Source organism: Psittacula echo, assembly GCF_963264785.1.
Source record: "Psittacula echo genome assembly, chromosome: 3".
In the NCBI taxonomy this organism is placed as follows: domain Eukaryota; kingdom Metazoa; phylum Chordata; class Aves; order Psittaciformes; family Psittacidae; genus Psittacula; species Psittacula echo.
In genome coordinates, this window is record NC_137736.1 from 113,264,805 (window position 1) to 113,289,364 (window position 24,560).

The window sequence follows — 24,560 nt, forward strand, 5'->3', positions numbered from 1 at the left end:
CCCAGTGTTTGACCACCTCATGGTGATTAGTTTTTCTTAGAGCTCATTGAAATGTCCTTGCTTCAACTTGTGATTTTTTCCCTTGTATTTTTGCTGTGCACATTCAAGAAGAGACTTAATCCATGCTCCCAGTAGCCCCTTCTAGATAGCCAAAGACAATTATTAGAACCCCCTTTAGTCTTCTTTGCAGATTAAACAAATATGGTTTTCTCAGCTTCACTGTGGCTGTTTTGGACCAGCATTTTAACCATCATGGTCACCTGTCACTGAACGTGTAGTTTGTTCATCCTCTTCTGCTGGAGGGGAGTCAAAACTGCAAAAAGTACTGCAGATGCAGGTTCACAAGAGCTGAATGAACATCAGCATTCATCTCCCTCAACCTGCTGCCAAATTCTTCCTAATGCAGCTCAGCATGCAGCCTGTGTCACTGCAAGGCAGACAGCTGACCTGACAGTTCAACCTGCTTTTACCAGGATGCCAAAGGTTTTTTTTGCAAAGCCTCTGCTCCAGTGTGTCCCCAGTCTGGACTGATGCATGGGGTTATTCCATGTCAGGCACAGGATTTCCATTTGCCATCACTGAACCTGATGAGGTTCTTGTCAGCACATTTATCCAGACTGCTGAGATCCTTCTGAATGGCAGCCTTGCAGCACATGGACGAACTCCCTTAATGTGATGTCACTGACAAACTTGCTGAGGGTTCATATCATTCCATTGTTCTGATCATTAGTGAAGATCTTCATCAGTGTTTACCCAGCGTTACTGCCTGGGGAGCATGCTATTAACCAGCCACCAGTTGTATTTGGAATTGTTGACCATTTTGCTCTAGCTTCTTAGGCCTTCTGGTTATCTACCAAATTTGTAGACTACCTATCCCATTATATCTCAGCAGTTTGGCTGCAAGGATGCTATGGATCACTGTCAAAAATCAGCAGATGACTGGTGATTTCACCTCATCCACCAAGACAGTTATCTCATCATAGCACACTCTCAGGCTAGTCCATCATGATTTGCCCTTGGTAAATCTATTCTGGCTGTTTCCAGTCACCCTCTTTTCTTTCATGTGCCTGAATATTGCTTTCAGGAGAATTTGCCCCTTTATTTTATGCTGGAATGAGGCTAGGCTGCCTGAATCCTTCTTGCTTGGCTTTTAGATGGCCTTGACATGTAGTATAGGAATAATATGGCAAGGTGGCTACCATGTCTTACACCTCAGCTCTGGCCTGTGACTGATGTGTGAAAAAAGGTGTAAAATATTCAGATATAGCAATGTTAGGGCCATGTATGAACTTGGAATAATAAAGTCTTAAAAGAAACCTTAACAGACTGCCTGTCTTTTTAAAATTAATTAGTGACCAGCAGCACAGGGTTTCTCTGGAATCTTTAAGGCTGTCCCTTCTTAAATAAATTTTGGTATTAGCTGCAATCCCTGATATAGATCCTTTCCTCTGATTAAGATCAATGTTTCAAGGCAAGCACATGTCATAGTACTATGTGAAATGGGCATGGATGTAGGCATAGGATTTAAGAGGAAGGAGCGGACAAACAGTGCACCCCAACTTTCTAACTTATTGCTCCAGTGTATCTTTTTATGTCTGCCTTGCCTTTAAATTGAAATCTGATGCAGACATTATGTAATAACACTTTTAAATTATTTTCATCTAGTCTAGAGAACCTTTTAGTTCTAGTTTTAAATTAAGGACTCCGGTGGTTTCAGTTCCTGATGAGAAAAGCAGTAGGATTTCACACCAATCACACCAAGGCTCACTTACATTTTAGTTACAGCAGTGAAGTGATGCATAAAACTGACTGTACTGTAAAATCTCATTGTTATATGAGGAAATGGACGGGCTCCAGACAGTAAAACAATCCCAAGACAGGGAAAAATGCATACTGAAGCTTTCAGCAGAGAGCTGTTCAGAACAAAATGTGTTCTTTTGTTAGGGCACTGCAAACCATGGTCTAAAGCTAATTAGGCACTAGGAAGTGTTCTTGTGTATCAGTCTGAAGCTATCAAAGTACAGTATGCCCTGTTCACAGAACACATTGTGTGCTCACCTTGTCCCACCAAGCAGTGGATTTCTGTGGACCAGAGTCAAAAAGAATGTAGGTGTTTATCTCCATATAAATTTTTATGGAGGATGACTTGGGTATGTCTTAAAGCCTTTATTTAGCCTTTCCTCCACTGCTTGAAGTTATTTTTATTACTTCAAGATCACTAAAATAAGACCTTTCTGCTATTGTGTTTGTCCATTCCAGCCTGTACTCTGATACCTAAGATATGACAAAGTGTAGAGAATTCACATCTTAACTGATAATTTTGAGATTTTGAATCCCAAGAAATGCTAATAAGTCAGGATCAGAATGCCTTGAGATGACACCAAGGAGAACTCATGCAATTTTCCACTAGAAAATTTCCCATAGGTTATTCAAACATAGTTCAACATATTAAAATACACTAAATAAAATGCATTTTGCTACCAGTTGATTACAGAATTCCTTAAGAATGCATCCAGAGAAAATTTTGAGCCTTCACTGAAAACAACTGATTCCTTTATACTGCATAGAAAAAAAAATTACCCTAATTATCTAGTTATTCCCTCCTATGCTTCAAGCAAGTCAACAGCTCTCCACAGTACTGACTCAGCTACAGCCTAAGAGACCTTACAAAACTTCTGAAAGTCAACAAAATGAGGCTTTTGAAGGTAGTGAACAAAGCCTTCCCTCCAGTGAAAGTCCTTTGCCAGGTCACCCCTTGCCATTTAAATGAAGTAGCTCAAGTACTGAAGCTAATATTTGTAACACTGTGATGAATATAATATGGTCTCTGAAGGAAAGCCCCATCACCCTGGCTCTCTGAGTGCCGGTGCTTTCCCTCTCTGCCAGTATCATTAAGAAGACTCATTTCTGTGTTGATAATGCATCAGTGATAATAGGTATAAGCTCAATGCAGGAAGGGGGACTATTGAGACAAAGGGGAAATTTCATCTGTGATAAAGCAAATTTTATTCAGTCCCCTGGACATCTCCTGGACACAGATGTCAGTCGGTTCATGTGACTTGTGTCTGGGCCCTCTTTAATGACCAGTTTGTTACTGGAAGCCTTGTTTCCTACATTACTTCAGCTGAATTAAGGCTGATTTAAGCCTTTAAGAATTTATTCTAAGTGTATAGAGAGGCACCATCAGCAAATGCCATCCTAGTCCTTGTTCAACCTGTCTCCATAGGCGCCTGCTCATATCAGTATCCATTCCTATGGTTTGGTACATGAGTGTGGGTGATCCAGGCTTTCCTCTCAAGAATTTTAATTAATATAATCATGAAAACACAAAATTATCTGACCTCTTTTTACACTGGTTAATTTTCCCTTCACATCAACCAGCTAAAATGAATAGTAGTCAGATACCTCTTTGCTATATTGGAAAGCAAAGCTGATGGCAAAGGTTCTGATGAAAACATTTAGAGTAGAGGGAAACACTTCCCTGTGAGAAGAATTAGCCTGAGATCCTGCAGTGAGAAGGGGTGGCTTTGGAGAATGGTAGTAGACAAGAAAATATCATCTGTTAAAACAAAGAAATCAATATTCTCTGGACTTGTAAGTCTTGGCTGTGAACATTTGGAGTGTATTTTTCTCCCAGTGCATGAGTATACCAGCAGCCCCACTGATTTTGTGCTTCTATCAGGAGGATGATCTATACCTCTTTGGGGGAGAAATGCTGGCTCTCTGGAGAAAGCCACTGAGATTTCATGGTAAGATGTATCACAATTGCTATAAAATCACAATTTATCTGCTAAATTTCCAGTGACTGAGATAGCACCTTGCCAGAAAAGTGAAGCTGCTATGATGCTTGCCAGGCTGGTCAAGGTTTCTTTAAACCAGATATGTTGGGGGAGGGGGGCATCGTTTCATCCCAACACACCCAGTCAGTTGCCAGCACCTACAATAAATGCTCGGAGTGATGCAGAGATATTCCAACTGGTCCAACCAATGAGCCGGCTTCATTTGGAGCTCGGCTCAGATGCCTCTATACAAACACCCGTAGCATGGGAAACAAACAAGAGGAATTAGAGATGTGTGCACGACTACGGGAGTATGATATAGTAGGCATCACAGAAACATGGTGGGATGGCTCCTATGACTGGAGTGTTGGAATGGAAGGTTACAGGCTCTTTAGAAAAGACAGGCCTGGCAGGCGGGGAGGGGGAGTTGCTCTTTATGTTAGGGATAGGCTGGAGAGTATGGAACTCTGTTTGGGGACGGGTGAGCAGTCGACAGAGAGTTTGTGGGTCAAGGTTAAAGGGAGAACAGCTATGGGGGACATTATTGTGGGGATCTGTTACAGACCACCTGACCAAGAGGAATCTGTGGATGAAGTGCTCTATAGGCAGATAGCAACAGTCTCACGCTTACAGGCCCTTGTTCTCATGGGGGACTTCAACCACCCTGAAATCTGCTGGAGTGAAGGTACGGCCCGGCACAAGCAATCCAGGAGGTTCCTCGATTGTGTTGAAGACAACTTCCTTCTGCAAGTAATAGAGGAGCTGACAGGGAGAGGTGCCGTGCTTGACCTTGTGCTCACCAACAGTGAAGGGCTGGTTGGAAATGTGATGCTCCAGGGCAGTCTTGGTTGCAGTGACCACGAGATGGTCGAATTTGAGATCCTCAGGACGGTGAGAAGAGCATGCAGCAAGCTCACTACCCTGGACTTCAAGAGAGCAGACTTTGGCCTCTTCAGGGACCTGCTTAGTAAGGTTCCATGGGATACAGCCCTAGAGGGCAGGGGGGCCCAAGACTCTTGGTTGTTATTCAAGGATCACCTGCTCCAAGCTCAGGAGTGTTGCATCCCAACTAGAAGGAAGTGCATCAGGAGGGCCAGGAGACCTCCTTGGATGGATAAGGAGCTGCTGAGGAAAATTCAAAGGAAAAAAGAGGCTTATAGAAGGTGGAAGCAGGGACAGGCGGCCTGGGAAGAATACAGGGATGTTGTGCAGGAAGCTAGGGACCAGGTGAGGAAGGTTAAGGCCCAGTTAGAATTGAACTTGGCAAGGGATGTTAAGGATAATAGGAAGGGATTCTATAGGTACGTAGCGAGTAAAAGACAGAATAGGGACAGCGTAGGCCCCCTCCAGAAGCTATCTGGAGAACTGGCAACCCAGGATTTGGAGAAGGCTGAGGTTCTTAATGACTTCTTTGCCTTGGTCTTCACTGGCAAAATCTCTGACCGCACCACCCAAGTCTTGGAAGGCGGATGCAGGGACTGTGAGAATGAAGACCTAGGCTCACTGTAGGAGAGGATCTGGTTCGAGACCATCTTAAAAACCTAAATGCACACAAGTCCATGGGACCTGACGAAATCCATCCGCGGGTCCTGAAGGAGCTGGCAAATGAAGTTGCTAAGCCACTGGCCATCATATTTGAAAAATCATGGCAGTCAGGTGAAGTTCCCGACAACTGGAAAAAGGGAAATATAACCCCCATTTTCAAGAAGGGGAAAATGGATGACCCGAGGAATTACAGACCAGTCAGTCTCACCTCTGTGCCTGGTGAAATCTTGGAGCAGATTCTCCTGGAAGACATGCTAAGGCACATGAAAAACAACAAGGTGGTTGGTGACAGCCAGCATGGCTTCACTAAGGGGAAATCCTGCCTGACCAATTTGGTGGCCTTCTATGATGGGGCTACAAAACTGATGGACAGGGGCAGAGCAGTTGACGTCATCTAACTGGACTTGTGCAAAGCGTTTGACACTGTCCCACATGACATCCTTGTCTCTAAATTGGAGAGACATCAATTTGATGGGTGGACCACTCGGTGGATAAAGAACTGGCTGGATGGCCGCACACAAAGAGTTGTGGTCAATGGCTCGATGTCCGGCTGGAGACCGGTAACGAGTGGTGTCCCTCAGGGATCGGTGTTGGGACTTGTCTTGTTCAACATCTTTGTTGGTGACATGGACAGTGGGGTTGAGTGCGCCCTCAGCAAGTTTGCCGATGACACCAAGCTGTGTGGTTCGGTTGATAAGCTGGAGGGAAGGGATGCCATCCAGAGGGACCTCGACACGCTTGTGAGGTGGGCTGTTGCCAACCTTATGAAGCTTAACCATGCCAAGTGCAAGGTCCTACACCTGTGTTGGAGCAATCCCAGGCACGGCTACAGGTTGGGAAAAGAAGAGATTCAGAGCAGCCCTGCAGAGAAGGACTTGGGGGTGTTGGTCGATGAGAAAATGAACATGAGCCGGCTTCAGTGTGCGCTTGCAGCCCAGAAAGCCAACCTTATCCTGGGCTGCATCAAGAGGAGCGTGACCAGCAGGTTGAAGGAGGTGATCCTCCCCCTCTACTCTGCTCTCATGAGACCTCACTTGGAGTATTGTGTGCAGTTCTGGTGTCCTCCACATAAAAAGGACATGGAACTGTTGGAACAAGTCCAGAGGAGGGCCACAAGGATGATCAGGGGACAGGAGCACCTCCCATATGAAGACAGGCTGAGAAAGTTGGGGCTGTTTAGCCTGGAGAAGAGAAGGCTGCATGGAGACCTCATAGCAGCCTTCCAGTATCTGAAGGGAGCCTACAAGGATGCTAGGGATGGACTCTTCATCAGGGACTGTAGTGACAGGACAAGGGGTAACGGGTTCAAACTTAAACAGGGGAAGTTTAGATTGGATCTAAGGAAGAAATTCTTTACTGTGAGGGTGGTGAGGCACTGGAATGGGTTGCCCAGGGAGGTTGTGAATGCTCCATCCTTGGTGGTGTTCAAGGCCAGGTTGGATGAGGCCTTGGGTGGCGTGGTTTAGTGTGGGGTGTCCCTGCCCATGGCAGGGGGGATGGAACTAAATGATCTTAAGGTCCTTTCCAACCCTAACTATTCTATGATTCTATGATTTTCTATAATAGCACTTGTGACATTTATGAGTTGCATCTTGCATATCTGCCTTGTGAATATCTCTAGGCCAGAACGTAAAGGTGCATGATATTTACAAATCACAACTTTTTCCACAGTTTACTTTGTGATGTTGACAAGGACTGAGTCACAGAGGTGTCATTATGGAAGGTTTTCACATGCTTATAGTAAAACAAATGCATATGTACTATCAGGACCAGAAATGGTGTTGACCTATTAAACATGCCCATGAAAATATATGTTCACCAACTTTACACCATTATCTCATTTAAACAGTTCCTCTTTTCCTGATGATATTTCTATTAGCAAATACTGTTTGGGGTGGGAACTCAACAGCAGTTGACATGTCCTCCAGTCCTGATTGAATTCCTGAGCAACACTTAGTTGGTAGACACAATCATAGGGAAAAGAAGAAAGCAGAAAAGGAGAGAAAAAGAACTCTGAAAACTTCTAGAGAAATGAAAGCCATTAAATTTGTTACTTTTATCTGTGATACAATTATAGAAAATATATTTCACAGAATCACAGAATCACAGAACATTAGGAATTGGAAGGGACCTCAAAAGATCATCTAGTCCAATCCCCCTGCCGGAGCAGGAACACCTAGATGAGGTTACGCAGGAAGGCGTCCAGGTGAGTTTTGAATGTCTCCAGAGAAGGAGACTCCACAACCTCCCTGGGCAGCCTGTTCCAGTGTTCCGTCACCCTCACTGAGAAGAAGTTTCTTCTCAAGTTTAAGTGGAACCTCTTGTGTTCCAGTTTGAGCCCATTACCCCACGTCTTACCATTGGCTGTCACTGAGAAGAGCCTGGCTCCGTCCTCGTGACACTCACCCTTTATATATTTATAAACATTAATGAGGTCACCCCTCAGTCGCCTCTTTTCCAAACTATAAAGACCCAGCTCCCTCAGCCTTTCCTCATAAGGGAGATGCTCCACTCCCTTAATCATCTTTGTCGCCCTGCGTTGGACTCCCTCCAGCAGGTCCCTGTTCTTCTTGAACTGAGGGGCCCAGAACTGGACACAATATTCCAGATGCGGTCTCACCAGGGCAGAATAGAGAGGAAGGAGAACCTCTCTTGACCTACTGACCACCCCGCTTCTAATACACCCCAGGATGCCATTGGCCTTCCTGGCCACAAGGGCACAGTGCTGGCTCATGGTCATCCTCCTATCAACCAGGACCTCCAGGTCCCTTTCCCCTTCACTGCTCTCTAATAGGTTATTCCCCAACCTGTACTGGAACCTGGGGTTGTTCCTACCCAGATGTAACACTCTACACTTCCCCTTGTTATATTTCATCCCATTTTTCACAGCCCAACTCTCCAGGCAGTCCAGGTCTCGCTGGATGGCAGCACAGCCTTCTGGCGTGTCAACCACTCCTCCCAGCTTAGTGTCATCAGCAAACTTGCTGATAGTACACTCAATTCCCTCATCCAGGTCATTGATGAAGATATTGAATAATACCGGCCCCAGCACTGACCCACTAGATACCGACCTCCAACTAGACTCCGCCCCATAGACTATAACTCTCTGGCTTCTGTCCTTCAGCCAGTTTGCAGTCCACCTCACTACCCGACCATCTAGTCCACACTTCCTCAGTTTAGCTGTGAGGATGCTGTGGGAGACTGTGTCAAACGCTTTACTGAAGTCAAGGTAGACCACATCCACTGCTCTGCCATAATCCAACCACCTTATGTTTTCATAAAAGGCTATGAGGTTGGTCAAGCACGACTTCCCCTTGGTGAAGCCATGTTGACTGCCCATAATGACCCTCTTATCCTTGATATGCCTTGAGATGGCACCAAGGATAAGGTGTTCCATCAGTTTCCCAGGGATGGAGGTGAGGCTGACCGGTCTATAGTTACCCGAGTCCTCCTTCTTGCCTTTTTTGAAGACTGGAGTGACATTTGCTTTCCTCCAGTCCTCAGACACCTCTCCCGTTTCCCAAGACTTGGCAAAGATGATGGAGAGTGGTCCAGCAATGACTTCAGCCAGCTCCCTCAGTACCCAGGGGTGCATCCCATCTGGACCCATGGATTTATGGATGTCCAGATTGCTCAATTGCTCCCTAACCCAGTCCTCATCAAATAAGGCAAACTCCTCCAATTTCCTGACTTCCTCTGGGGCCTCAGGGGTACGGGGCTCCTCAGGACAGCCTCCAGCAGAGTAGACAGAGACAAAGAAGGCATTCAGCAACACTGCCTTCTCTGTATCTTCTGTCACCAGGGCACCCACCCCATTCATCAGTGGGCCTACATTGCCTCTGGTGTTGGTTTTATCTGCCATGTATTTGAAAAAACTCTTTCTGTTGTCCTTGACCCCTCTCGCCAGGTTTAATTCTAAGGAGGCCTTAGCTTTCCTAGTTGCTTCCCTACATCCCCTGACAACAGCCTTATATTCTTCCCAAGTGGCCAGCCCCTCCTTCCATGATCTGTAAACTCTCCTCTTCCATTTGAGCTTACCCAGCAGTTCCTTGTCTAACCACGCAGGTCTCCTAGCTCCCTTCCTTGACTTCCTACGTGTCGGGATGCTTTGATCTTGAGCTTGGAATAAGCAATTCTTGAATGTCAACCAACTATCTTGGGCCCCTTTACCTTCGAACAGCCTTGCTCATGGGATTTCCCCCAGCAATTGTTTGAAAAGTCCAAAGTTGGCCCTGCTGAAGTCCAGGGCTGCAATTCTGCTTGCTATTCTGTTCCTGCCGCACGAGATCCTAAACTCCACCATTTCATGGTCACTACAACCGAGGCAGCCCTCAACCTTTACTGCTTCAACTAGACCCTCCTTGTTAGTGAGAATGAGATCCAGCAGTGCTCCTCTCCTAGTCGGTTCCTCCACCATTTGCATCAGACAGTTATCATCAATGCACTGGAGGAACCTCCTGGACTGTGGCTGGGTTGCTGAGTAGTCTTTCCAGCAAACATCAGGGAAGTTAAAATCCCCCACGACGACCACGGCCTGTGACTGTGAGGCCGCTCTCAGCTAGCTGCCTGTAGAAGGCCTCATCAGCTTCCTCACCCTGATCTGGTGGCCTGTAATAGACACCTACAACAATATCACCCCTGCCAGCCTGCCCCTTAATTCTCACCCATAGACTCTCAACCTGCTCCTCATCTGTGCCAGGACAGTACTCCGTACATCGTAGATGCTCTCTCACGTAAAGAGCAACTCCGCCACCTCGCCTGGCTGGCCTGTCTTTCCTGAAAAGGACATAGCCATCTATGAACACGTTCCAGTCATGTGAGCTGTCCCACCATGTCTCTGTAATTGCCACCAGATCATAATCTACCGACTGAACACAGGTTTCTAACTCCTCCTGCTTATTTCCCATGCTGCGCGCATTGGTGTACAGGCATTTCAGGGTGCGAGCTGAGCACACTGATTTCACCCTCCGGGGATGGGAGGCCTCCCGGTCCTCATCAATTCTAGAGTGCTGCCCCACTGGTGCCAGCCCAGCTACAACCCCATCCCCCTTCAATGGATGGGGGGTTTTATTTTGTTTTAGGTTTACAAGCTAAAGCTAGAAACAGCACTTAAACTCCCAGTTGATAGTCTATAAGTTATTTTTATGGTTGGCTTTACTACTTGTTTACATGACATATCTCACAGAAAATACCAGGCATTTAAACATCAAGCAACTACTGGCATGCAATGAAGCTCATTAGTTTTAATTGTATTTATTTGTATGCCTATTATAGTAACTTTTACCAGCCGAAATTAATATTGCTTAGATTGATTTGACCATCTAAAAGAGAGTTATCTAGACTCTATCTATAAACAATACAGACAGGCAACTTTAGAAAGCAAGTCATGCCACCTATCCTAAATATCCTAAATCCCTCCTTGTGAGGAAGGGAGAATCACTCTCCAAAGACCTTTCTCTAATAAGCACAGCAATAGCTTTGTTTAGAGTGTTCCCTTTTGAATGCCACCAGGTAGGCAAAAGGAGTTATGCCTATAATAACAAAAAAAAAGAGCTCATCATCCAAGTAAGCTAGGTATAAGCAGAGGAGGGAAAAGAGTAGCAGAGAGAAAATGTCTTACCCAAGTATCCAACGGATCAGTGACAAAGCAAATAAAATAACCAGTCTTCAGATTTCAGGCCAACATTTCAGGCAAGACTTCCGTTCACCTTTATAGTCAGTGTGAGCTCTGCTATGGGAGTCAGTGGGCACAGGATGAGAGCCCTGATGGCCACCTTTAATGATTTAAAATTGGTGAGTTTATGTCTGTCTGTTTGGAAATCACTGCTATATTTCACAAATTTTCCAACTAGTGTCACACCACTTGTTTTACTGACTGCCTGGGGAGTGGTTCAAACCAGAGGAATGTCCCACTCAGACCTTACTAATGAAACTTCTTTTGCATTGCAGTTGACCTGGATAGGTTGAATGATGATGTGAAACGTTACAGCTGCACTCCGAGAAACTACTCTGTCAATTTAAGGGAGGAACTGAAGCTGACAAATGTCGTTTTCTTCCCCCGATGCCTCCTTGTCCAGCGCTGTGGAGGAAACTGTGGCTGCGGGACTTCAAACTGGAAATCCTGCATGTGCATGTCAGGGAAAACAGTGAAAAAATACCATGAGGTATTTTCACTCTTTTTATTTTCTTTGGTACTTCTTTTGGGTATTTATTTCTTGCATGTATTCTGAAGGCTTTTTTCAAAGCCATGTATGGCAGGAAGGCCTGATTTTAAGTAAGTTTAATATTAACATCTTTGATGCCACAACATCACTGAGCAAATTGTATTTGGAAGTGGTGAATGAGCAGAGTGGAAAGGGATTATATATATATGTTAGACAGGAATGTTAACAGGGTTTTATGGATAAGTTGATTTAGAAGAAATTTGAGAGAACTTCTGCCACCTTTCTGTGTGGATGCTACTACAGCATCCTCCTGAGCTTTCTTTCAAGAATGAGGCTTATGTTGGACTGATTTTTCCCAGAAAAGGACTGATACAATATGAATGTATATACCACTGGAAATACTATTTTTAGTAACATAGAGACGTGTTGCTTGAGACATTTGATTGCACTTCCTCTTGTTTTGTGATACATCGTCTTAAAACATGCTTGGAAATGACAATTAAGTCACTTGTAAACTCTTTTCCCTCCAGATTTATTACCTGTAGGAAGTGGCTGAATCTTTCAGCCTTAAATTCTTTCCCAGTCAGCATTTTTTTAGAAAGACTTTATGTTTGCATAAGAGCAAAGTCCATTATAATATTTACAACAACATGTAGTGACAGGACAAGGGCGAATGGCTTTAAACTGAAAGAGGGCAGATTTAGCTTACATATGAGGAAGAAATTCTTTACTGTGAAGGCAGTGAGACACTGGAACAGGTTGCCAGAGAAGCTGTGGATGTCTCATCTCTGAAGTATTCAAGGCCATGTTGGACAAGGATTTGAGTAACCTGGTCTAGTGGAAGGTGTTCCTGCCCATGGCAGGGGGTTGGAAATAGCTGATTTTTAAGGTCCCTTCCAACCTGAACCATTGATTCTATGATTCTGTGATTTATTTTTCATCCATTCAGAACACATTTAGAGAGGAAAGAAACAAGGAAACAGCTTTTTATCTTCTTGCCTCTAAATCAGTATTTTCAGAACCCGTGTGAGCAATGTTTACCAAAGTGAACATATCTAGGAAAGTTACTTGATATTATCTTTTCAATTGTCTGAAGGTAGGTAGCCGCATGCCATTCTGACAATTTCTGACATATATCTCTTACAAGAACCTGATTTACCACTTGGCTTAAGTCTCAAGTGAAAATTAACTTTAAAGGCATTAACTTGGGAGACACTAGGGCTGCAATAGCAGATGGCCATTGAAGGTCAAACCTTTGCCTTGCTGTGAGCATGTGGTTACTCTTTTCCAAGGGAAGAGATTTTTTATCACAATTAACTGCAGAATACAGCATCAGCTAGGGCTAGAGAATAGTTAATAGTTTATCTAATTTTAAATAAGATGCAGCAGATGACCCTGGTAATTACAGAGCAGAAAGTCTTATCTCAGTGGTAGAAAAGTTAATTAGAAAAAAAATTAATGGTATAAACCACTTAGATGACTATGAACTGATAAAATGAACTCAGAATACCTTATGTATGAATAAATATTTATACAGAACAACATTGTACAAGAATGCTAAAAGACCTGGCATTTCTTTCAGAGAGCAAACAGACAAGATCAGACATGGATTAGAAGATGGTTAAGAGATAACAAGCAAAGAGGTTGAAGAAATGCACAATTTTCCACATAGGAAGTGGGTATCTGTGGGTGCCTCCAGCACACGGATTAAGTGCTGTTTCATGTATGATCAATCTGGAAGGAGATGAACAGAGAGGTGGCAAAAATGACGGCTAGCACAGGAGATAATACGCTTGTAACAGCAGAGAAGGCTATGAGGGATTTCAGAAGGCCTATGTAACTACTTCTAAATGCAGTTTAGAAAAGCAGCAGGCGTTAGGTTGAGTAGTCTAAACTATTCATGTAACACTGGGTGTGTGAGGGGACGAGGGAGAAATAAAGGGTGAAAGTTGAAGTGAAAGTTGAAGTAAAATTTGAATAATGAATCATTGTGAAGATTTTCAGGAAAATAATTGTTTAGTGCAGTGATGATAGGAAAAAAGGAAGCGACAGTCTTCTGCAGAAATAAAGGTGAATAGGAAGTAACACGAATATGATGGCATGCTTAAATTGGTGGGGTACTTATAGTGGGTTTTGACCACTGATGCTTAGAAGGATACAGGCAGGAGTAGAAAATATGTATAGAAGCAGAAAAAACACATCAAGAAAAATACAGGAGAAGATATACATCAAAAACATATGTAAGGAAAGTGGCTCAAAAGTTTTGGATAATTTAATTTAGAAAAAAATGGGAATTAGGGCACAGTGAAAGATAAAAAAAAAAAGAGCAAGAGAGATTGAAAGGAAACTATATATTTCAACCCTTAAATACAAGTGGCACGTAATTCAAAAGGATTCTGAGAGAACTGGAAGTGAAATATAAACTAAAGAATCATTGGTCACATCTGTATCAGAACTTAAGCCAACTATTGACAGTAGCCGGAAAAAAAAATTTGATTATAAACATGTTATCAAGCGCTTATTTTTCTATTCAATGTTTGGGAGCATGTGGTGCTGGGGCACCAGAATATCACACTGACCAGGTATTGGTCAGATCCAGGATGTCATGACTTTTAACCACCACAAATTAAACACTAAATTTAGAAAATTCAATATTCACACTAATACATCACTGCTAATTTATTCATTACTCCTTTGTTCTCTGAAAACCATATGAATTCAAGACAGTGTTTCAGCTTTAACATTAAATGGCTTTTGTAAGTTTAAATTTAAACTTAAACCCTTAGGGATGAATTAACAGCTCACTGAGCAGAAATTTAGCCAAGTGGCTCCCATTAACTTGAGTGGAAGTCATGCAGATAAATTCACATATGACATACTAAAGATGCGTCCATTAATTTTAGTCCAAAATATTTTCCACTTTATTATTAGCCCCACACAGCTAATCAGTTTTATTCTTTCTCATCCTTAGGCACTTAACACTAATTTTATTTAAATGCCTGCCAGTAAATGCACTGAGGAGGGGCATTTCAACATGCCGGGTTTAGAACCATGGAGTTGGTTTACACTTTTTGAAGCCAATTTGAAATACACTAACCATAACCAAAAAGCCCTTAGTTGCATAATGAAGGTTAGAGCTTCATACTTTATGAAGGCCCCACTGTTGTTAATTTGGTTAAAAATCTCTGTCTTCTGCTGCAGGAGCATGTAGGAAAGATTCAAACACAAGTCTCAATTTCATTGATTTACTTGCAAAAGATACCAGAAGGAAGTATAAGGTAGTAGAGCAAAGAAAGCGCTTGTAGTAGCTGAAACTGAATCTTGTAGACCCCAGACCACTTCTCTTGCCAGGCTGATTTTGCCTAACTGCTATCCTGGAGCTTTATCTACTGAGCTCCTAGACCCACCAAAGTAGTTTGTCCTGCACATTAATGTGCTTGTCCTAAACAGTAAAAATGCAATTGGGAATCACTTGGAAGTTGTCTGGCATTTCTGAGCTACTGAATATTTCTGGGTGAGAAAGACGGACAGGCAAATTTTCCAGAAGTGGTAAGCTCCTGTTTGAAGCCTTTTGACCACTTTGTGGTCAGTGCCTTGCAGTGCTAGAGTAGCTGCATGCCAGCAGCTGTGGAAACACTAATGCTTACAGTGTTTGTTGAGAGAGAGGCTTCTAGTCCTGAGATTTCAAGGTTATCTTGTCCTTATGCTCTTAATGTTTTTTAGTTCTTCCCTAGTTCCTGTTCAAAGCCTCACACTGTACTCACCACCAAGCACTCCCTTCTAGTATCTCAGGACTAATAGCTATCACATGTAGCCTTTAATTTCCCAAAGCTGTGAGTGCTGCTCCAGTTCCCTGAACAGACTGTACAGCTCTTTACTATCATGTCCAATTGTAAGAAGTAATGCAACAGCAGAGAAAATGAGAATGCCTTGGTAAGAGGTATTTTTTTCTTTATTTCCCTGGGGAATCTAATAATAAGATCTCAGGTCTTTTCTATGACCTCAAAGTTTGCCATAACTTTGCCAAAACACTCAGCAGATTCCAGAAGTAAACGTGTTCATAACTTGAGTAAACAGATAGTTTTAGGGGAGGTAGAGGGGGAGCTGCAGGGGTCTTATGATGCTGTGTGATTTTCCATGGCTTCTGGGTTTGCTTGAGATCACAGCTCATGCACAGATACTCATGACTTACCGCATAGTGTCACGAACCCCACAAACCAAACAGGCCAAGTGCTGGCAGTGTCTCAAAACACATCTCAGCACGGTCTACCATAAGTGATACTGAGTTATGTAGCAGAGCTCCATGAAAGGGAATGACAAAGAAATACATCAAAATGGCTGCAGCACACCTTAATCAAATGCTCACTTCTACTGTTGTCCAACTTGCTAAAGGGGAGCTGAAATGAAAGTGTGTTTTCCATTACAGTGCTTTTCTTTGGAAATGCCTGAAGTCTATTTTTAAAGAGAATGAAATCTAAACCTGGGCAACACCCAGCCCAAAGGAGGTGTAGGGGAGCTGAAGCCAGGACTCAGTTCAGCTCAGGCTGTGGCTGTGCCATCAACCCAACATGCACATACCTGCAAGAAAAAAGAAATCAGTTTCCCCATCTCATTGCTGTAACTGATGAGATGTGAAATGAGTTTCCATGAGGAATAAATGCTCTTAAGGTAGCAACCAGAATTTGTCAGTGTATAAGCCTTCACTAACACAGTGCTGAGCAGCACAGCTAAAAGGCATATAAAGAAAAAAGCAAGTGGTGAAAGTGATTGCATGCTTTACCTACTTGTTCTTCCTGTAAAGACATGCATTTTTCACTTTCTATATGGCGAATAGAAGTGTTCATTAGAATTTCAACCCTTTTTGAAGTGTTATGTGTCTCTCCCATTTTGACTGGAACTTGTTTGGTGCCTTCACAAGGACATACATGCAATTAATTGTCAATGACAAGGTCTAGCTTACTGTTAGGATGGCTACGTCATAACTTCTTGCTGCCCTGAAAGAGATAGCAGTGCTGTGGAGACTTGTTGTTGTTGGGTTTCGTTTTTCTTTCCTCTTTTCAGTGAAATGGGAAGCAAACCTTAAGCAGGCACCTGAGAGAGCAGGTAACAACTCTCACCCTGTCACAGGGAAATATAAGATAACTGGATGAAAATCATACAAATGCTGCTGATACAAAAAGGAAAATTTGCTAAGGGTTTAAGTAAAGCAAGCATTATCAAACCAGTCTGCAAGGAATATGGTCTGATTTTGTATGTGCTGGAGCTGATAGTACATGTATAAAGGAGATAAAATATTGTTATGGTAATAAAGGCACAGAATTACACTGCCAAAAAAGTTAATGCATAGAAATACTATATAAGAAACAGCAATGGGATTTATTTGGACTACAAATACAAGGAAACAGAATGAGTCATAAATGACTGCTAGGTCACAGGATGAGCACAGAGAGCACAGAAGTGCAGTGAAAGAAGGTTCATTTTTTTACTAAAATTAAAGTTCTTGGGATGACATCTGGAAGTTAAGCAAGTGAGACATCCTGCAATACGTGTCTAGGCAGAGTGGCAATTTGGGAAGGGGAAACCCTTGCATCTGGTCAGAAAAGGAATAGCTGGAGCCATAATGCATGACAAGATCATCAAAAGTGAGAGTCTTGATGCCACATGTATCAAAAGCATCATAGCTTTAGTGACTGTTTCAGATGGCTGAATTTTAAGCCAATTAATTTTTTTCCCATCTGTCCTGTGTTCAAATCAGGTGTTTCTTATTCATACCAATAAAAGAAAATTGAATCAATAATCCCATTTACATTTAATAATCATTTAGTTTGAATTCTACCACTGATCAGCAAACTTTTTTTTGTCCTGATATCCTATAATTATAACTGGTAAGAAAGAATACAGTTTAGGGTCTGTGTCGTTATTTTAGGCTATGTTTCTACTGGAATAAAGGTTCTTATGCTAAATTATGACCCACATTCCCATAATGCTTGGTTTCTTATGCTCAGAGCACAGCTAAACTGTGTGTGACCTTTGGATTAAATAGCTTTCAAAAATTGCAGAGTAAGGTTTTTAATCTCTATCAGAATTTGGATCTGTGTTGAATGTTTTGCACTTTTTATGCTTCCTCTTTCATGAATCTCAGACAAATATAATTTGTTTTGCATGCTAGAACGATGGTATTTTTAGATGAGCAGAAGGAGATTAGATAATGCTGCATAGCAGGATTTTAAAATAAGTTCTGCAAAGTACAAGTTTCGCTATCTAAAATAGCATCCACAGTTGCTCTCCATCCTCTGTCACTGGAATATGAAGCTAACCAGAAATTTGCTAAGCTATAGTCATGTTATTGATTATCTATTGTCTTATTAAGTTAATAATCATTAAAAAAAAAAAAAGCTAATTTTTAAATGAGACTTGAGATTTCTATTGGTTTTTAAACTGCTGGTGAAGATTTAACAAAGAATGTTACTATTGCTCCTAATAAATAAAGTAAATGATAATAAGGAAGAAATGGATATGAGCAACTGGATACCCCTTTTTTATTATGATTTTTGAAAGTGTTACTGGGTTTCCTATTACTCCTTGCTTCTTATTAAAGCAGAAATCATCAATAATGGACTGTCATGGCTAAATATTTTCTGAGTTCAAAGCTAAATGACACATGGCGAGAGACATCAGCGAGTGCTCGAGGGAGTGGTTCACCTCATCTGACTCTACCCATCTAAAGCTGCAAGTCCAGCCTTTAGGCTCCTTTCCTAATTATAAGAGCTAGCACCGCCAGAGATGGGTGTTTGAGGTGAACTGTTCTCTGGAGTCACTTTATTGCTGCTTCTACTGGAGAAATGGCAGGTGCTCAGGGTGAACAGATTATCTCCATCTGGGTCCTTTCCCCCGCAGTCATTGCTGCTCTGCTCTCCAGAGCCCCTGATCATGAAGTGCTCTTACAGATTTGCTGAGATTAGAGGGGCTGCCTGCTCCAGAGGCCCCTGAAGAGCACCCTTCTGCCCCAAAGCAAGACCCAGACTTGTGCTTTATACCTTCTGGAAAGGCAGCCACGATTCCTTGCAGGGCTGTCCGAGCAATGAGTGAGCCTGACTTAAACAAGTGTGCCTTAACTCCGTTTTGAGTTTTTCTGGCTTCAGCTTCTAGATGCTGTTTTTTGTGATGGCTTTTCTCTCTCATTTAAAGAGTGTTCCAGAAGCTGGCATACACATTCAATGCACGATCAATGTGCAAGATTCTTGGCAGGGAAACACATATAAGCGTTTATTCATGTTTTCTTCACCACCACCCCCAAGGAAAATTATGCAGCAGCCACAGTCACTTCACCTCAAAACCTCTCAGATGCTCAGGCACATCTACAGAGTAAAATGCCATCCGGCATATTGATGCACTTCTATAGGCCTCTTTGCACAGTAATGATACCTGATACCTTTTTTCGCACTACCTGCATCTATTTTGCACTACCAAATCCAGCTCAGAAGCTAAGTTTTTTGTCTTTTTTTTTTTAATTGCTTTAATACTTTTATGACCATAATTGATTCAGTGTTTGATGAGGGGGATATGGCTGTAGTTATGTACTCTTTGTGAGGCAATGATTTGAAAAACCAAGGTACCACATTCTGGTTGTAGTGACAGATGTTGTTCCTTTAATTTGAAAACTGCAAGGTTACTCTTTTTTTGCCCACATAAAACAAACTTTCTGAGCATCCCAGACCTTCTTCACATCCATATTTTCTATCTGCTACTGATCTCATAAAAAAAAGAGCAATAAAATTTCTGAACAAAATTTCTTTGAATTGTTTTCATTAATTCAGTAGTTCCTCACCTTCCAAGGACCTGACCATGTAATGAATAAACAGCAGCTATTTTCAGAATAAAGAGCTTTCTTTCCACTACTCTAGTCACAAGAAATGGCCTTACTTCCTGATTCTTTTCAATTCCCTTGTATTTAGCTGGAACTAAAACTATTAGATGGAAGCTAGATGGAGAGCTTTGAACATCAGTTCTGTGATCATCTATTAAAGCTCTACAAGAGGGATCTGGACAGGCTGGATTGATGGAATGTGGCCAAATGCATGAGGTTCAACAAAGTTCAGTGCTGGGTCCTGCATTTGGGTCACAACAACCCCATGCAACACTACAGGATTGAGGCAGAGTGGCTGAGAACATCCCAGAGGAAAAGGACCCTGGGGGTGTTGGTTAACAGCCAAATGAACATAAGCCAGCTTGTGCCCAGGAAGCCAAGAAGGCCAAAAGCATTCTGACCTGTATCAGAAAGTGTGGCCAGCAGGACTAGGAAAGTAATCATCTCCCTGTACTCTGCACTGGTGAGGCTGCACCTCAAATCCTGTGCTCAGTTCTGGGCCTCTCACTGCAAGAAAAACATTGAGGTGCTGGAGCAGGTCCAGAGAAAGGCAAGGAAGCTGGTGAAGGGTCTGGTCTGGAGCACAAGTCTGATGAGGAGCAGCTGAGGGAACTGGGGTTGTTTAGTCTGCAGAAGAGAAATTCAGAGGAGACCTTATCACTGTCTCCAACTACCTGAAAAGAGGTTGTAGTGAGGTGGGTGTTGGTCTCTTCTGCCAAGTAACAAGCGATAGGACAAGAAGAAATTTACACCAGGGAAGGTTTGAGCAGGATATTAGGTAAAATTTCTTTCCTGAAAGGGTTGTCAGGCACTGGAACAGGCTGCCCAGAGAAGTGGTGAAATCACCTGTGTGTATTTAAGACATTTAAACATGGTACTTAGGGACATGGTTTAGTGGTGGACTTGGCACTGCTGAGTTAACAGTTGGCCTTGTTGATCTTAAAGGTCTTTTCGAATCTCAGTGATCTTGCGATTCTTTAATTTCAGCTGTGTTCCAACACTGTTTTTCTGTCTTGTCTGAGGAAGCGCCTGCAAATTCATTTTTCTACTCTTATCAGCAAAGCCCATATACTGTGCTCACGTTTCTGAACATAAAACACAGGGAATATCCACAAGCTGTCAGGAGGTCTGTTTGCTTAAATACAGCCCATATCTTTGCTCTCATCCTATTGCATACTTTCATTTGCTCTCAATTGAAAAAAAAAACCAAAACAGACCTACCTACCCAAGTGACAATCATCTGAATTTGCCAGGTTTTGATGAAAGGCTTCTTTAAACAAAGAATTTTACCATGGGCTCAGCAGCAGCAGCTGTACTTGATTTTAAAAGTATATTTTTTTAAAAAAGCATCTTTGAAGATTCAGTCTATTTTCAGGTCTGTAATAATTGCAGCAACCTGACTGGGTTCAGTTCCTCTGTTTTTTTGATGACAGCATGGTACAGTGAATTGTCCTGGTGTCCATCAGGATTTATTGCATATATTGAGGCAGTCAATGTTTGAAAGCAAATAAAATCCATTAAAATATTGTTTCATTAAAAAGAAAAAATAAAATTGCATCTCTGCATTTCTAACAGGAAAAAGTAATTATATTTTCCAAACACATTAAAGCAGTGTCTGCACCTTGCTTAGGCACAGTCCTTCATCTTAGTATTACACAGGTTAAACATGAATCTTATCACTAAAGGGAGGACAAAAGAATAGATTTTGTTCAGTGCTTATCACTTTTGTTACATCCCATGGCTTTCCTACCCTCCAGGCATTAACAGTAGAGAACAAATGGTCTCATGGGGAAGGCCACTCACCTCCTGCCTTTCCCCACCCTCTTTGCACAGCATCCATGGTTAACCTTTGGCAAGTCATTCACATTCACTTTTGGGGGCTTTCTGATTCTGTTGAAATTGCTAATACTTTGTTGATCTGGTATGCAGCCCCTTATTCACTCTCCTTCCCCAGACCATCTCAATTCTAGTATAGTGTTGCAATGTCAAAGTATAGAAAGTACTTTGTAAAAAAAAAAGTATTGTTAATTGATAACAGTTTGATCTGTTACTCAAGGGACCTGTTGTTCAGGGCAGAAGTGTTGGTGTTTCTGTGGTTGAGATGCTAAAGATGCTTAGGTCTCACTTCCCTCTGGACCAGTACCTTTGACATGTTATAGACAAGACAGGCTCTTCTCAGTCTTTTGAATAAGCAAGACAAATCTACCTGATTGAGCAGCCACTTGGCTAAGCTAGCATGAGTCATAACAACCTGCCAAGAGGTAAAATGCATCAGCTCTAGTACCTTCCCAGTGCATGCCTTCTGGACTCAAGTGCTTGAGGCCGCAGAGAGCAGAACTGTCCCATCTGCCTACTGCCAGCTGTGGTGCTGCAGCCTTGCTTTCTCCTTGTTCTGCTGCCCATCACTTAATATGCAATTTCAGAAGGGAAAGGACCATATAATGTCACTGGTGGTTTTTCTACTGGTGTGTTGCAGAGCCTTGAGCAAATCAGTTTCAGATTCCCCTTCTATACATGTTTGACAATGATACGTATCATTCTGTACAATGCGCTGTGAGATTAGGGGAAAAATGCTGTGTGAGAGTTAGAGTTCTTAGTCTTAACTCATTTGTTTTACCTAATCCAAACTAGTATTTGAGCTTCAGGGCAGAAATTGGAAATTAATATCTCTTTTGTTAAACTACTGTAGGCCCATCAACAGCAAACTAATGAAACAGCAGATTTTCCCCCTCAATCTGCACCACCATACTAGTGGGGGTATGCACTCTTTCGCAGCAACTCAACCTCCAGTGGCGGGCTTGGAAAACATACCCCTGCAAACTGCCATCTTCCTCAGGTCTTTCCAGTCCATGTTGTTTCATTCATGTCTAGTTCCATACTTACACTGTCACAGAAGATTAGATAGGATGTTTCTGTTTTCCATATAACCAAAAGACCATTTTCAGGGAATCAGATTCATATAGTGATATGGGTTGGAAGGTAGTGCTGGGGTTCATCTAGCCCGATCTCCCATTCAAAGGAGGGAGAAATTTGAAGTTAGAGGAAGTTGCTGGGACTTTGTCTTGTTAATTTTGACTGTCCTCAAGGTTTCTGCATTCTCTTAGAGCAATCTGCTCCAGTGTTTAACCACTTTCAGTATTTTCATCCATATACCCAAATAGGATTCTTTTTGTTGCAATAGAAACCTGTTATATGATGTATACTTCCCTAGCAAACAATTTTTTGATTAGTTGAGGCTTTGCTTTTTTTTCCAGATTATTCACGATAAATTCTTAAGAAATAATTTAAATTTTTAGGATAAGCCATCAAAAGTCAAATTTCAAAGAAACTCAATGAGATCTGGCACATATTTTGAACAAGCTCCATTCATCTCCTTCTGCCTCACACAGTCATTTCAGTTTTGTTCCAATTCTAATGATATGTGCTTCAGAAAATTCAAATTGCATTTAAAAGTGTTCCTTGTTCTTCAGAGCAGAAACATTATACAAGTTGGAGAGAGAGCAAAGCAATTCAAATATGTATGAGACTACAAATACGAGCCAAAGGAAACATGCTTGATAATTTGCATGCAAAGGAGCAGCTCTGGACATGGTTAGGGAGCTGCACGATCTGAAGATACCTGATGTAGAAAATAATCCAATCTGTCAAAGCTCCAGGACAAACAGTGCAGCAGGATGTCACAGAGTAGAAAGAAAAAGCTGGAAGTAAAACAAAAAATGTGTCCAAATTAATGCTGGTTGGGGTTATAAAGGGCTGTTGGTGCCCTGAGGGCCCCAACACTCTCATCCTCAAATCTAACACTGTTTTCTAATCAGTGCATTTCTGTTGATCCTCTCAGGTGCTGAAATTCGTCCCTGAGGCTGGCCATCCCAGAAGAAAAGGCAGGACCAGGAACAACATGGCCTTAGTAGATATACAGCTGGATCACCATGAGCGTTGTGATTGTATCTGCAGTTCAAGACCACCCCGATAAAAAATAGAAAGAAAAGAAAAAAAAAAACCCACCAAGACACACTAATTGCAGCTTACCAGATGTTTACTTTTAAGCAGAATTGTTCTGAGGACCTTTACTCACTAATCATTTGAACTTTGCTACTAGCCTGCCTTTGCAATTAGCAAAAATGATTGCTATGTTTCAGCATAGCTTTGCTGATTAGTGCCATGGCAGCCAAACAGGTATATCATAGATTTTTATGTATCAGCATCCAAGAGAATAGGATTATGGTTATCTGTAGCTAGATTCTGAAGGTTGAGATTTTCAAAGCTCATTTACAGTCCTTAGGCATGCAATGCCCACTGAAATTAAACACCAGTTAGGTATTTGTGGTAGCTGGCAATGAAATAGTGTTGTGTTTCTGTTTCTCACTCACCAGTTCCTACACTCAAATTCTGCTGCCATTTCTACCTGTCTAGCTCTCCTGGTGGTCAGTATGGTTTTGTGGGTATAAATGAAGACAGAATTTGGGCCTGTATGAGTGTAAAATGGCTTCTCCCACCCTGAGAGGGAACTTCCCAGCATTCTGGCCCAACAGAGTGAGATGTAGCATGGAAAGTCCATCACTACATAAAATAACACACCAATAAAATCAAATCTTACTTTTTGTACTTGAGCAAATCGTGTGTTGAAATTAGTAGATGCTTTCATAAGCCAGGACGTTGGTGGTGGTAGGGGTGTGTGGAAGCTGGTACTTTTGCCATAGTGACTCCATGGGAGCCATCACCCAGGCACTTCTGCAAGAGGGGTCTCCCACCAAGTCCCCAGATAATCCCTGTGGACTGGGGCTGATTCTTGTCTCTACCTACCTGGACTGGACTCCTGCCTGTTGCCCAGAGCTGCCCACAGTTGCCCAGGAGAAACCCCTTCTACATAAAAAGGGAGAGACAACCCTCCCCTTGCATACTCCTTGCTGCAGTTCAAGGAGTGTCATGTTTCCCCACATAGGCAATGAAGATAGGGCACTTGTTTGTTGAAAATATTGATTTGTTTTGCAGTTGTACTACTGGGAAACAAAACTGCTTGAGATTTAATTATCGTTATTTGGTTTGGGGTTGGTTTGTTTGTTTTTTTTAAATATGGATTATTATAACTTCGTCATATATGCATTAATCTTAGTTATCTGAGGTTAGTTGTCTTATTTCAGCTCTGTGTATTGCCATGGTTAAACTGTTGACAGTGAATTTCTTTTTTGATAGCATTTTGCTGAG

At 42.3% G+C, this 24,560-nt stretch overlaps 1 protein-coding gene across 1 annotated transcript in view; it reads left to right on the top strand.

Annotated features, from left to right (window-relative positions):
• PDGFD (platelet derived growth factor D) overlaps positions 1-23,717 on the top strand; it is a gene marked incomplete at its 5' end in the record, with an annotated part of 145,777 nt that extends 122,060 nt beyond the window's left edge. Inside the window, 2 exons of the mRNA XM_080612652.1 lie at positions 11,274-11,488; positions 23,194-23,717. Coding sequence (XP_080468778.1) covers positions 11,274-11,488; positions 23,194-23,328 — 350 coding nt within the window. The 3' untranslated portion in view covers positions 23,329-23,717. The remainder of the gene's footprint in view (positions 1-11,273; positions 11,489-23,193) is intronic.
• Positions 23,718-24,560: the final 843 nt, after the last annotated feature.